General features: G+C 49.0%; 1 protein-coding gene across 1 annotated transcript in view; it reads right to left on the minus strand.

Annotated features, from left to right (window-relative positions):
* Positions 1 to 8,697: 8,697 nt before the first annotated feature.
* LOC130514677 (BAH and coiled-coil domain-containing protein 1) overlaps positions 8,698 to 15,190 on the minus strand; it is a 53,524-nt gene continuing 47,031 nt past the window's right edge. Inside the window, 6 exon segments of the mRNA XM_057014408.1 lie at positions 8,698 to 10,720; positions 10,841 to 11,077; positions 11,176 to 12,407; positions 12,554 to 12,703; positions 12,799 to 12,915; positions 13,325 to 13,433. Of these exon segments, the coding sequence (XP_056870388.1) occupies positions 10,511 to 10,720; positions 10,841 to 11,077; positions 11,176 to 12,407; positions 12,554 to 12,703; positions 12,799 to 12,915; positions 13,325 to 13,433 (2,055 nt within the window). The 3' untranslated portion in view covers positions 8,698 to 10,510.

Raw genomic sequence — 15,190 nt, forward strand, 5'->3', positions numbered from 1 at the left:
AACCTTGTCGATTTATTCTCGTCTTTGTCTCTTTTTTTCCCCTCTGTTTCCGTCCTCATTTTTCTCCCCGTTCCTTTTATTCCCTGATGCTCCTGGACAAAAGCAGGTAGGAATGTTCGGGGGTGGGGGGGGACCTAGCTGTCGATTTGTAAAACAGAATGAATGAAAGAGGAAAAAATGAATGGAAATCTGGCGACTTGGAAATAAATCTGATATGCATGCGCAGGCATGCACGCACTCGAGCACTCACACACAGATGGTGAGCAGAGGTCTCCCTCTGGGGCGTGAGCGTGGATTAATGTGGCGAATGTGATCATTTCTTTTAGAACTGTCTGGGACCTTTTCCCTTTTTTGGTTTGGGGGGGGGGGTGTTAAACCATTTTTCAGCTCCCCATCTGCTAACACCTTTAGCCCACATCTATTAGCATGCCATGTGCCCCCTAGTTCCGCTCAAAGAGCCAGACACTTTCCTGTTTATTTAATGCCCTTTCAGCAAAAAGTCAAGGCTGATAAATTTATGGCAGCTGTGTCTTCAGCCCTCAGAAACCGACTCGGGCCAATTCAGCGCCGGCACCTTTTATCGCGGCGTTCCTGTGACGCTGTGTCCTTGAAATGATGAGAGTTTGTAAAATCAGAACTGTATAACTAGCAAAGAGTTAATGTCCCGTTTATGGGCACGGGTCTTCCTGCGCTCCAGGTGCCCCCTCTTCCCCCCTGCTGCCCCCTCTAAAACCAGCAGAGGAAAACTGTCGGCGGGACTGGCCGTAAAGGTAGAGTCACCGCCTTGGCTGGGATTCTCCTTCCTCAGCAGGTTGGTCCTCACTGACCCCATTAATCCGGGTGTTCATTCATCCAGCGGACCCTCCTCCCACAGCCCACTTCTCCCAGGCCTGGAAACCACGCTGGGGCCATACGAATTAGCCCTGGTTTTGGCCCCGGTTACAATATTGCAGCACAATAATTTATTGACAGACACCCGAAAGTCTCGTAGCCGTTCCCAAAGAAAAGTGACCTTCAGGCTGCTGGTTATCAGCATGCAGCTCTCATTACAGTGCAGACAGGGTGAGCTTTAAGGGACAAGGGCGCGCGTGTAAATGTCATCTTTTGCCCCCTGGCTTTGACAGCAAAGCTCGTACGAAGCCTCAATTTCTGCCACTCTGACAAATGCGCTCCTTCATAATTAGAGCGGGATCATGGGAATTGCTCTGACAGGCAGGTACGGGTGTAGGTGCGGGCCTGGCAGTGTAGTTTGCGCTCCATCCTGGATCCTTTGTTTGCCTGTTTTTGCACGTGTTGGCACGTGCGCGCTAATTTGCACGCTAACAGATGCCCTTGTGGCAATGTGGTCTGAGGTCTTTCAACGACGCGTGTGCTGCATTGATGCTCCCTCGGTGAGACCCGGGCTCCTCTCAGAGGGTCAAGGGTGTTTTTTTTGTAGCTCCTGGCTGAGATGGAACTGAATATCAGTAACTATTATCTGGTTTTGAGCACATTCAGAAGCCGTTCTCATCAGCTCGGCCCTCCCTCACATGCATGAAGCCCTTTGATGAACTCGCAATGAATTATTAATCATATCATCGAGCTTACCTGATATTTGATCCCCTGCCCTCTTTCTGACGGAGCCCAGGCCTGAAACAAAAATCATCAGTTGGCCCTGACCAGTGGCTCTGATCCACCCCCCCCAACCTGCCACTAGTATAGTCGAGGCGCTCCAACCTGCCCAGACAGTGTCAAACATCAGAGCTCGTCGCTGTAGCCGAATTCAAATTTCCACGCTTTAAACCAACTACGATCGCAATATCAATAACGGTAGGTCAGCATCGGCGCCGTTGGCGGGTGAATACGGCGCGACATACAGCAGTGGGAACCGAGGCGACAGCGTGTGTGGGAGGAGAGGAGCGAGGAAGCCTTTGTGATGTAGTGTGAACTCAGCCAGGCTGTAGTATATCCAACGTCTGTGTCCATAAGCCCTGAGCACTCGCTGTGTGTGTTCGTCCCCACAGAGAGACGTGATTTGTTGCTCCTACACACACACATACACATACACACACATGCGCACACACTCAGATTGTCCAACAAATCGAGCACATTTGCTAACTGGAGACATTTTCAGTCATTTCCTCCCTTTTCCTCCGTCTGTGTGCGCATAGTTTAGAGCAGGAAGTGGCTGGCATCCTCTGACTTGGCACTGCAGACGCTGACTTGGCAGCTGCCGGTAGCCCAACATCATTCACGGCCCCAGTGACTGCTTCAGCGTAATTCATGTTCTTCGGGGAGACATTCTTACAGGAATAAAGAGCATTTTTGTTGATTATTCCGTCTGTTTTTGATTAGGTCCTGGCTAGCCACTGTGCTAGCTATCGCTCGTAGATGGTTTAGCGTGACCTGAGCTGGAGCTTCACGCTGGGGTTAGTTGAGCTTCTCTGCTGTTGGAGCAATTATTGCAGCATTCAAATGCCTGCGGGCCATTTCCCCCCTCCCCTTAACGACATGGACTCCACCCGCGATAAACCCAAACGGGCTGCCGCCAAATCGGGACCGGTGTGACAGGAAGCAGCATTCCAGGCAACGGTGCCGGGGCGGGACCAGGAGGCTGTCAGAGGAGCAGCCCGGTGATTAGACAGGCAAGGGAGGAGGGAGGGGACGCGCAGGACGACGCGCCGGTCCCGTCCACAAATGTTTGATCCGTCTCTTGACTGTTTAGCCCGGGGTCGGTCCCGTGGACGCTGCGAAGGAGAGCACACAGACATTTCCACGGCGCAAACACAATTAGCGACCCCTGACCTTTCAGACGGGCTCAGCGTCGTCCGAGTGGTGCTAGCGCCTGGCGCCGCGGTGGGGCCGTCGGCCCTGTTTGTTCTCGGCTGCATTGCGTTTCCTGGAGGCCGCGCCCCACCTGTCAATCAGCGGCGCGATAACACGAGTATGCGTGTTTATGTGTTCATGCGTGGAAGTTACGAGCTACGAGCGGTGGCACGCGTGTTTTCTTAGAGGCTCGCATGCTTGTTCGGTGGAGTGTAACAATATTCCCGTAGCATGTGCAGCCGTATATTCTTATGCCGGATACCCGATCCCATTACATTATCTGGCGACCATGAAAGGGTTAAGAGCCGTCTGCCTCTGCAGCCATTAAACCCTCTCCAGTAAACCAACACGCTGCTGGCGGCAGCTGCCCTGATCACTTATTAAAACTTCCAGAATGTGCCATGTGTGCAAAATGGTGCCTGTAAGAGGATCCCGACTCCGCAATAATGGCTATCTTGAATCTCGGGATTCTGAACCTGCCCAATGGGAACGAGCAGGGACGTACAGCGGCGGGCCCGGTTCCATAAGCAACGAAAGCAACTGGAGTTATTAAAGCTCAAGGATGAAGGTTGGAGGTTTTTCATCTGTGGGAACACTGTAATCTGGGAGATCCGCAGCTGGTTCCTGGCTTCCTGGCTCTAGAAGATCTATTGACAGCTGAAGTGATGGGTTCCACCGCAGCTCAGTGGCTTCATTCATTCAGACGGAGACAGCGGTGCCCATCGAGACTCCCCTCGATTCCCGGCATCGGGCTGGACGACAGCTGAACTTTTCCGAGGTGACCGGCGGGGAAAAACGTGGAGAATCGCCCAGCACTCGTTAGCTCGGAGAGGAGCGGAGCTCTTTCTCCACGGAGACACGAGCAGAGCAGCAGCGCGTCTTCCGGTGAACTCTCAGTGGGGCCGGTGGATTTTGGTCGATTTCCATTTCATTTTCTCTTCTTTTTTCCTGAAATCCCCCCCCCCCCCCCCCACACACACTGTTCCACCGCAGGCCCGTGAGGCCCAATTCACCGTCCCCTCCGCTCACTTTCTCTTCTGTGATGGCAGCAGGGATAAAACTCAGCAGAAGCTGAGGATTATGCTGGTGTATGGAACACGGGCCCTTCCAGCCTCGGGATGCTGGTTCCATTCTGCCGATCTTGCAGCAAGTCGCTCACCCGTTCCGTGGTCCTCGCCTTTCTGCCGCACTTTTCCTTTTGCAGATTTTTTGCATTCGGCCCCTCGTCTCTTTACTAAAAAGCGCACGTGACCACCCCGTTGTTTCCTCGCGTCACAAGGTACATTCGGTCCTTTGTGTTTGTTGCAAATTTAGCGCAGCGGCCCCGGCGGATTTATGTGAAGGAAATGAGAAATGTCTCCCAAATTTCTGATCAAAGCCCGGCTTAGTCGCCCAGGGGCTTCAGCTCACGTTGATAAGATGTCCAGGCGTCAGTCATGGAGCTTATGATGGTGTTGTATCTAAGCAGATTGGATATTTATAAAGTGTTGGATGGATCGAGGAAGAGGAGGAGAGCAGCGCCACGAAGGACATCAATGTGTTTAAGACCAGCGGTGCGGTCCTGGCAGCTGGGACGAACGCTTTTATATCCTGCAGTGACTGGCACTTTCTCACTCACACACACACACACACACACACACACACCACACACACACACACACCACACACACACACATACACACACACACACACACACACTTGTATCTTTGTGAGGACTTAAAGCTAATTCTATCTTCCACCTTAGAACCAGTTTCCAGTTCTTTGAAGATGTAAGGACCAGTTAAAATGTCCTCAAATACCAAAAATGTCCTCATTTTTGCTAGAAGAATGAATAAATTGGTACTCAATATGTAGCAAGCTCAACAACTCTCTCTCTCTCTCTCTCTCTCTCTCTCTCACACACACACACACACACACACACGAAAACATGACCTCATGCTCCCTCACTGAGTCTGTATGTCTCTTGTTACAGTCACGTGTGTGTGTGTGTGTGTGTGTGTGTGTGTGTGTGTGTGTGTGTGTGTGTCAGGCCACTACATCTGCTGATTAAATATCAGTGAAGCACAATATTGATCAAACTGATATTGCAGTTGTTTTTCTGATGTGGTGTGTGTGGCGGCACCTTGCTCACATTAATTTCATGCTGTTTCCAGGTGTGTGATCACACACTCATCCCCAGCTGTCAGCTCCATTCCACGTGGGTGAGGTACAACATATACACCGCTGTCAGTGACGAGGCTACAGAAACACACGCTCCACGATAAATATCCCACCAGTATCGAGCGTCTCCTGATCATCCCGGCATTTTGACGAATGGGCCGTCTCCCATCCCTGTTACCCCTGCAGGACCAGGGGGCTCCCGGTGGCCTTCCTTTACCGTTTCCCGTCTGCTGACTCAGCAGCAGCTGTGCACGAGCGCAGGAAGGGAACATGCAAGGATTCTCTGTTGAGACACGGTCTGACCCTCAGGCAGTCAGACAATAGGCAGTTTTTTCCACGTGGCGCTCTGACGGTTAATGACCCCCCCCCCCGGATGATGTCATGTACTAGCGGGATATATGAGATACTGACAGACCGTGTTCCAAGTGTTAAAATAGACCAAAATTATCCAAATAAGTACATGTCTACCAGATCATTGTAGATCATTTGTACAGCGCTGAATTGCTTCCCTGTATGCTGAGACTTAATCAACAGCCAAATTTGTCTCTGACAGTCGCCCTGGCGCACTCCACGCCCGCAGACAATGGACTCCCGAAGCCGCTCGTCATGATTGCAGCAGCGGCGGGCTGTCAGAGAGGGGCGAGTGGCAGCGCCATAATGGAGCAGCTGTTCGGAGCGCGGTGCGCCAGGATGCCGGAGCTCAGTAAATAAAGAAGAAGAGCTGCGCAAACAGAGATGAGACGGCGGGAGCCGCTTCCACGCTGCTGCACGAGGGGGTAAACACCCCCAGAGTGCCTCACAGAGGGGTTGTCAATACAGGAAAGCATGCGGCAAACCTGAAAATACCTTTTTTTGCAGGGGAACGAATAAAACATGCCTTGTGTTCTCAAATACGAAACGACAATTATGGAATCTCCTGACCTCAGTTAGAGGCGATTAAATAAGGGCGGGGGACCAAACTAGAGGCGGGGCCCAGGGGCCTTCCTGCGCCCAGGAAGAGCCAGAAAACCTCAACTGCAAAAACAAATGTAGCTGACTCGATTGGAGAATCGCATAACACGCTAATGTGATTATTCCCGTGGAAAGTGCAGATGCAACAGGCAACCGAAGGAAAGGTCTGCAGGAGCGACGTCAACGCGCCAGATTCTGCTGCTGAGACGTGCGTTTATTTCATGAGCGCCGCGCGAGCGGGGCGGCGATATTGCATCAGAATTTGTGAAGAACATATGCAGCGAGCAGCAGCTGTAATCCCGTGTAATACAGCGGAAAGCTCTCGTAGCGCAGCTGATACAGAATCTTTACAAGTCACTAATAACGAGCAACAGAGCAACGGATTATGAGGCGGGCACGGCTGGATCTGGGCCGTGGCGAGCACCCGCAGTAACACACTGTGCTGGTACGTGCAACACCGAGGTGCATCTATCACCAACATATCTAGGTCATTGCGGCACTCAGAGGGATCCATCTTCCACTCAGCATCAAGTTCAGGCCGCTCAGACAGATATTTACACATAAAACAACATCTCCCATGATTCGTCTCTCCTGATTCCTCCGCTTGCGTTTGCTGAGAGACCCCTAGTGGCCAAAACTAGATTCACTTTAACTAACATTGTTTATTTCTACGATTTTCTTTTTAAATGGATCTAATTATCACGAGTAGATATAAAATAAAGGGAATAAATCACTTACCAAAAAGGAAAATGATGATCTGGCAGCATGAGGCAGTAACGTGGTGGAGGCCAAAGGGTTCACAGACGACATCCAATAGGGGTAATTGGGCAGGTGAGGAAAACACATGGGTGGGGGGACAGGTGGAGTGAACCACTGACAAGTACGGGAAGGGGGGGGGGGGCGGTTAAAAACATTAAACACAACTACAAACAAAGAAAAAACAATCCTGATACAGCTAATATTTTTGGAATGTTGTCAGGATATTGTCCTGAAGTAAACGCAGTAAAACACTGCCCCGCCCAGCTGTTGAAGGTTGTTATCACTCATCTCAGATTCCTTCTGAGAGCTTCAGGCCGTATACCTCTGCCGGGGCGGGGGGGGGGGGGGGGGGGGGGGGGCACTTTCAGGAACCTTGTTTTTCTCCACCGCTTGGTTCTTCTGACTCACACAGCACATCTGTGATCACATGGCCAACGTTGATGGATGCACTGTTACCAACCCCAGCATCAGATATCAGCCCGATCCTGGCGCCCAGCGATGATGCGTGGCGAACAGAGCCGAGACAACGGTGGCAATGTGCAAATCCATCTGGACCACAGCTAAAAAAGGCCTTTAATGTGCTTTAATTAAAGGCAGACAGAATCCGGGCGATCTTATTTGATCTATTCACACACACACACACACACACACACACACACACACACACACACACACACACGGTCCCCTATCGAGCCCCCTCACAGTCAGAGGCCAGACAGGGTCAAGCGGAGGGTGGGACATTTATGAGGTGTAGATATTTGTACAGAAAGCATTCCTTCTGTCCACACTGAGCGACACCGTCTGGGTCCTGAACAAAACTGGCTCTGAGGAGTAACGGCCGCCTGTTGAGTGAGAGGTAAATAATAATAATTCTGAAACCAGCATATTTATGAGGTGCCCTGGCTAGATTCAGTGCCCTTATATTTTCTGCACACCATCGTTGGCTGAATTTACAGTTTAAAATCCGAACCCTGATGGGTTTAATCTCAACAGCTCCAGCAGGAATGACTAATGAACCTTTCCCAAATATTAGCATCCCCGCGCCCTCGCCGGTACAGGAGGGGCCGCGGCTCAGAGGCGGGGCAGCGGCCATAGCCAACGCTATAGGTTGTGGTGGTAAACAGAGCTGTTTGTGTTCGCTGGGCTGCTGTCTGAGATGACTGATGTGTCCATTAGCCCCCATCGGGGCATTAGGGGGAGGAGCAGCGGCTCTCAGGCACCGTGCATGACAAAAACAAAGAACCCCTGGGCTTACAGAGAAAGGTCGCTGACCCGTATTGTGTCTCCTTCAAGCCCGGCCAGAGGTTGTTTCACTGATTCAGGTTAGCCAGATTTACAGTTTTGTCGAGGGCGAGCAGCGCGTCGATGATGTAGACGCGACGCCTCGGGCGCCGCGTGGTGCTGGAATTAAACGGACCTCTGCACACGTTCTACTTTTCTTTACATCCGTCGTTAAGTTAAAGCCCGCGTAGTTCAGCCGCACATATTAAAAAAGATTTAGTGGAAGAAAAAAAAGATGTGGGCAGATATGTGCTCAACGGTGCTTTAACAGAGGAATTCAAGCAGCCTCGGAATTCTAAGGGTCACATTAGAACAGGGAGAAGTAGTAAATGATCCCCAGTAATTTTTCTCCCAACAGCAAATTTATGTATTGGCCTTCCTGGTAATTAAAGAGTGAAAAATGAATTAAAGGTCCGCTGCAGTCATTGACATAGTGCTGGATATTCATATAAATATGGAAGAGGGTCCCCCTCCGCGGTGCTGGAAAACTGCTGCACCATGTTTCTACAGGAGCTCAGAAAGGACAAAAAGACACAAAACAACAGCAGTAATCTGACGAGGATCATTATCCCAACAGTAAAGCTGTGAACATAAGTTTGTTCCCTGTCAGCCACCGTAGGTCCTCCAACACCATTAAAAATGCAGGAATTCAAAACATTCTCACGCTCCCTCACGCACACTTTCAGCTCTAAAAATGTGTTATTATAAATTTACAGGAATAAAAGACTGAACTCACAGATGTTTGCGGATGAGAAGAATCCAGTGTTGCTTTATTATAATTATCCTTTTTTTTTGTTTGTTTCTTTTCACTAGGCGGCCGCTACAGGACCAGTTTTATTTAAGAAATGCAAATGTGGCATCACACCAAGAAAAACAATGTCACATTCTCATAAAGCGCTCTTGGCATGAACAAACAGCAACAATGACAATAAATAAACCGTTGGCAAACAAAATAAAACTTTGTGAACAAAGAATACTCGGGATCGCCTATCAGACATGACGAAAACAAAGTACTTGGCACAAATTAAATAAACTGAAGTCGTTTTCGGATTGAGGAAACCTACGCTAAGTCCATTGCTTTGTGAATCTGATTGTCCTTCACAGTTAGCATCGAGTTAAACTAGCTCCAATTACTTGTCAGTACTCTACACCTTCGTTTGCCGGTACCTTCGCCCTGCCCTCTTGTTCGCACAGCACAGAACCGCAGGTGCGTTTGTGAGAAATCATTGTCACAATGCAAATCCCATATACAACAATATGCACGTGGCGGCGGACAGTTATTCCAGTAATATCTGACTTGAATCCAGTACAGGCGCTCGACCTTTATTAAATTTAAATAAAGGAAATAAAAAATATAAAAGACACTTTGGTATTTTGTAGTCATAATGTGCTAAGCTACGCTATTCGTCAATGAGTGCACACGGAGGATGCTTTTCATCAAGAGACCCAGTCTTGTTTGGAGCTGATTTGTGTGGACATGATTATAGTGATGCCAGGACACTTCATCACACACAAATACTGTGTCAAAGTACTCGGATCTGACCTTGACTCGTTTTGACCCTTGCAGTCCGGCGGGACGTGCCTGACGATGACCAACAGAAAAGTACATAAATTAATGAGAAAAAAAAAAAAGGCGTCTTCAACAGAAGTGTATGAAAAAGCTAAGTAACACAACACCTTTACAAAAAAAGCCACTTGACCTATTTTTAAACAGGATGACCCCTCTCTCTTAGAAAGCGAGCCTTGACCTGCTTGGGATGATTATTTTATAAATTTGATTTTCTGTCTTTGTGCTCTGTCTGTCTCCGTCCGTTTCAGCAGGGCATAAGCAGTGCAACACTAACATCTCCCATCTTCCGAAAAAGCAAAGGGAAGGAAGAAAAAATGAACGTCATGTTTTTCTACATCCATATAAAAATAAATCAGTTGCAAACATGGAAAGATACATCTCATATATACAATAAATTCCTATATAAAATAGCTTTTATGTACATATAGACAACAGACGACGATACGATAAAGGAACTGTACAATATACACCTGAACAGTTAAGACAGGCAAGAGGTACTGAAGTGTATGGCTTAATTAGGAAAAAGAAAATCAAAATATTTACACCTATTTTACATCCTTTATATGTTTAGAACTTCCCTGGACTGTGAGGTTGAAGGAGAGACCCTGGCCTCACTTTCTTGTCTATTCCCTTAGGTAAGGCTACCTTGAATTGGTCCACAGAGACTATTCAGCCTTATTGTACTTTGTACAGTCAAATGCACTCGCAGCTCTCGTTTAGTGACGCGTGAGTGGAGTCTGAAAACCAGTTATGGAACTGTCAATCACATTGATTTGTTTGGGGTATAAAAAAAACAGAGGACATGCCATTCGCTGAATTCGCCCTGGAAGAACTTTGACTTCCACCAAGAGCATCCACCGACAGACTCCAGTGTGCAACCGAAGTCGGCCCAGCTGTGGTGAGTCCGTGGGAACACCGACGATCTTCCAAGGCTGGATTTGTCTCTTCTCCAAAGGTGTCCTTCAGTAGTGACCTCACGAAGGTTCAGCACACGATGGAAACCCCTTCAGCGGTGACCAGCTGGCCAGAGGTAGGATCATACGTCCCTGCCAGGTAGTAGAGGTCTGGGGGGGCACCGCCCGGCTTTTGATTGCGGGTCAGACACTCGTACTCCTCCCGGCTTACCACCTGGCACTTATGAGAGATTGTCTGGACGTCATTCTCATCCTCGTGGCACGACTGGTACAGGGCATGCTGAGAATGGAAAAGAGACCTGAATGTAAGTAAGAGTGTAGGTGACCAGGGACCAGGAGCCCATACAGGCAGTTTAGTCAATCACGCCTTCATAATATTCCAACACGCATCGGGGCTCACCTTGCCATCCTGATGCCTCTTGCCCAGTTTGGTTTCTTCCGGGTGGTAGAACCACTTGACTTTAACTACCATGCTGGAGGTCCAGGATTCCCAGAAGTTCTCAATTCGTCCTATGTATGGGAGATTTGGACGTCCCGCTGAGAGGAAGACAGCGCAGTCCCCAACCCTCACCGTGTCTCTTCCTCGCACGATTGCCTTGTAGAACAGTTTCCTGGCTTTGCCCTTCAGACCTCGTCTCTGTTGAAAACCGGATGATATTAGCTGTTCTAACGTCTACTGATTTAGAGTTCCAGTGAAGAGCTGAGGGTAAAATCTGGAAAGATTATTGTCCTCACCTGTGTTGGGTTTCCAGACCACCTCCACATTTCTCGCCCTGCAAAAAATGGAGACGTCTTGGGCCTCGGAACGAACGAAGTGTCTTTTGGAAGCATCCTTGGCTTCTTCATGAAATCCTTAGAGGATTTAGAAGTGGAGTTGCTGCAATCCTTTCTCTTCAAGGATTTGCTATTTGAGACCTGGTCAAGAGGTCCTCCTTTGCTGTTGGGCACAGCCACAGCTTTGGCCACAAAGGACTGCTGGTGTGACCTTGAAGAACTAGAAGGTTCAGGGGGTTGAAGGAGTCCCCGGTGAGAAGACAGGCAGCTCTGAAGCATCAGTGTAGAGCTGACCTCATCCTCGGAGCTGTAGGAAGAATCGTTGTCAGAGGAACAGACGCTGGAACTGGAAATAGAACCTGAGGAGGAGGAACTCGAAGAACCTGAAGAGGAGGAGGAGACAGAGAAACGAGAGAGAAAGCGGCCAGCTGTCCCTAGTACTCCTGAGGAGGCAGCCAGCGTGGTTCGCCTCCTCTCCTCCTCTTCCTCATCGGAGTAGGAGCTGTGACACTCCCTGTGGTAGGTGAAGCCCATGTTGCCGAAGTTGCCCATACGTAAAGAATGAGAGGGTTTCCTCTGAGGCGTGGTTCCTTTCACCAGAAGTTCCACCCTGGAGGCACCACCCTTTTTGTTGTCTTTGACTAAGAGTACGGGATGAGAATAAGCGTCTGTCCTTGGGACACCGCTCATACCGGAGGCTCCGCCTCGTAACAGAAGAGCCTTGCTGTTCTTCGTCTTGGGTGAAGTCACTCCTTCGTGATCTAACTTGACCAGAAACTCTGGTCCAGTCTTCCTGACCTTTGGCAGAATAGCTTCATCTTGCTTGCGCTTCTGGCCGTACAGCTCACTCCTGGGGCCCAAGGACAAACCCGAACCTGGGGCCGTGGACTGCGTGCAGAAGGAGGAGTAACCGTTGGCGATGCTGCTGAAGGAGTCCACCTCAAAGGAGCTGCTGCTGAAAAGGCCTTTAGCCGGGGTGGAGGTCGATGGCTGATGCTGAGACAGAGGGAACAGATCCTCCTCTTTCCCTCTAAAGGCCTTTTTGGGTGCCCCGTTCAGCTGAAACAGGTTGTCAGAGGTCCTTTTCTTGGTGTTGGCCAAAAGAGGCCAACACAGGAAAGGTGAGGGACTCACACTGCCCTTGTCAGCCTGATGCTGTTGCTTTTGTTTTTTACCAGATCCCTTCGGTCTCCCTGGAATAAAGAAAATCGATTTTAGTTCCGGTTCACTTTATCTCAAACCGATTCAACAAATTTGATTGGACCTCAGGTTTTTGAACTTTGAACATCAGTTAGAAATTGCAAGAAAAGCAGCTTTAACGGGCACTTTCAAGTCTCACCTGGTCTCCTTTTCTGAACTGTTTGGCTGTTGTTTTGAGTATTGAGTACATTGAGCCGGTCACACGGTCTGTTGCTGATGGGGGCCTGCTCCAGGGTCGAACTTCTCTTGTCTGCTGTGGAGGTCAGTGGGGCTGGAGTTGACTCTCCACCTATTTCCACAACCAAGAATAGTTAGGACTGACTTACCAGTGGACAAATTAGTATTAATGGAGAAAGTTTTTAAAGGAATACAGGCGCCACTCACAGTGAATCTGGTATCCTGGAGGCAGGAGGCGGATATTGTGGAGAGAAATCTTCCCTCTGTCTCCATCATCGAACTCTACCATCACACCTCCTGGCTTCCCTTCATCAGAAGAGCCACCTAAATTAGAACGATAATATTTTAAAAAAATGGAGCCTTAAAACCAAAGTGAACGCCTGTTAATTGTGTCCGGATTGTGAGTTTTAATCTTTTCTCTGCTGCCCAAGTTTCTCCACAGACGCGGTGACACGTGCTGAACGTCATATGTCCCCAAAGTCACTTCCTTGCTTGTGACTGTGGAGATGATGCAGCCATGTGTGACACCGACATCTCACATTAACCAGCCAAAGTCGCTGTCGCGGGCTGCGAGACAGTTCTAACTGTGAGTTCCAGGCTCCAAAATCATTTTGCCGCTCTGTGTTTTCATTAAAAAACATCCAGAGAAAGAGAATCGGAGCTACCCGGCAGTCGCGATCACTCATAATACTGTGATGGAACTGAAGACCTGCAGCGTTTGAAAGAAGCTCACCTCTGCGGACGTAGCCCGGGTACAAGCAGCGTGAGCGCTCGCTCCAGTAGGCACACACCCTGGTTCCTTCGGTGAGCACGCTCTCCGATTCGGGACGTACATCCAGGACCTGCAGGCCAGACCGAAATCTAATTAAGATTCATTACAGGCTACACTCACACACTTAGACGGGCGCTATAAGAGCGGCGGAGCATTGTGCACGGTCAGCCTCTGTGCCACGTTTCCAAGCGGCACTTATCTCATGCCAACGTGCCAGTCAGGCCTGAAAAGAGCGGAAGCCATGATGCAGTAAATCCTGACTTGCTGAGTAATACTAAAGAGGGCTTGAATAGAGGGTTTGTGATTGCAGGTTGCCAGATCCTCCCTTCAACAATGCAGGCAGCCCCAGCATCCGCTGCTCACTGGGGGCTCTTTCAGGTTGCTTTCATTTACTGTTGCCATGGCGAGGGACCCTTTGACTGATGAGGTGTGGATGTGTGTCTGCGTGTGTGCGCACGGGGGGGGAGGGAAATAGAGCGCGGTGAAAATCGGGGGTATTGGTTGCGGGTAAATGACTTTTGGACTAAGTTTGGACAAGAAAGTTGATGCATGGCATAATTAGAGGCAGCTGCGGTTCCAATTTAGAGGTGTCGGTGTTAGAGAATTAGACAATCGCACCGAGACACCGGCTTTATCGGGGCACCGACATCGGTCGGCAGGAAAAGGGGGTCCATAAAGAAAAGGAATGAATCATGGGTAATGTGTTTCCTGGAGAGGTCACAACAGAAAACTGCGTCTGATGCCCTCAATTCAAGTGCGTTTGGTCATCGCTGACACTGAAATATTTTCAAACTTTTGCCCTGTCTGGATTTGAATGCAGTTATTTAAATCCTTGTGACTTGAGGTGGAAGATCCAGCGTGCGCGCTAGCATTTGCTTTATGTTAAGGGTCGTCGTGTCCGATGGCATTGAGGTGTTCAAAAACAACATACAACAAGCTGTGTTTGGCGATAATGGAAACTTTTCCACAGGTGGAGGAGATGTGGGTTTGACAACATTGCTTTAAGTGACCCAGCTGTTATTGGTTCATATAGACCAGCATCCCCCACAGTGGAAAAAATAAATGGGACAAAGGTCACTTATTAGGGTGACTACACCAGGGGGTAAGTGTTAGCTAAATACAAATGAACTGGAGCCACGAGCGTGACGGGTTTTCTACGCTGAATGATGGCGTGCTCAGACGTAGGTGTCTTAGATGAACCAGAGCTGGAGGTTAAAATGATCTGAAGCCAGGATTATGATTCGCCCTCAGAACTGACTGATAATGCTTTAAAGTATTTTGTTAAGACCTCAAAACTCTTCGGTCTGAACCCTTTCAAAACACTTAAGTTCAACTCTCCATTTTAACATTTCACCTTCGCCAAGGAGGTTGTGTGACGTCCCCGTTTGACTATTAGCAAAACAACTCAAAACGTTAGGAGCGGATTTTAATGGGATTTTTAGAAAATGTTGATAAATGGACAAGAAATAATGGATAAATTTGGGTGTTCCAGGTTCCGGAGGGACTTTACCCTTGATCAAAGCCAAGGAAGCCTATAACAAGTTTGTGTAACCTGTTTACTACGGCCTATATATTTATATTGGTATATATGCTGTGGTTGTAAATCACAATATGTGTCAGTGACCTGATTGCCAGAGGTCTGTGCTCTTTAGGTGCTTTTTTCTCATAAAGCAGTAGCAGCTGACGATACCAGTGCATCCAGGTGTTTGCAGGATTATCCCGCCCACACACCCAGATGGGTTCAACGGACATTTGTGGAGTCTCGCAGACATAAATCTAAGGATCCTGACTCCCATATGCTCATATTTACTGAAGAGGCTTAGGCCA

Source organism: Takifugu flavidus, chromosome 18, assembly GCF_003711565.1.
Source record: "Takifugu flavidus isolate HTHZ2018 chromosome 18, ASM371156v2, whole genome shotgun sequence".
NCBI classification, from domain to species: domain Eukaryota; kingdom Metazoa; phylum Chordata; class Actinopteri; order Tetraodontiformes; family Tetraodontidae; genus Takifugu; species Takifugu flavidus.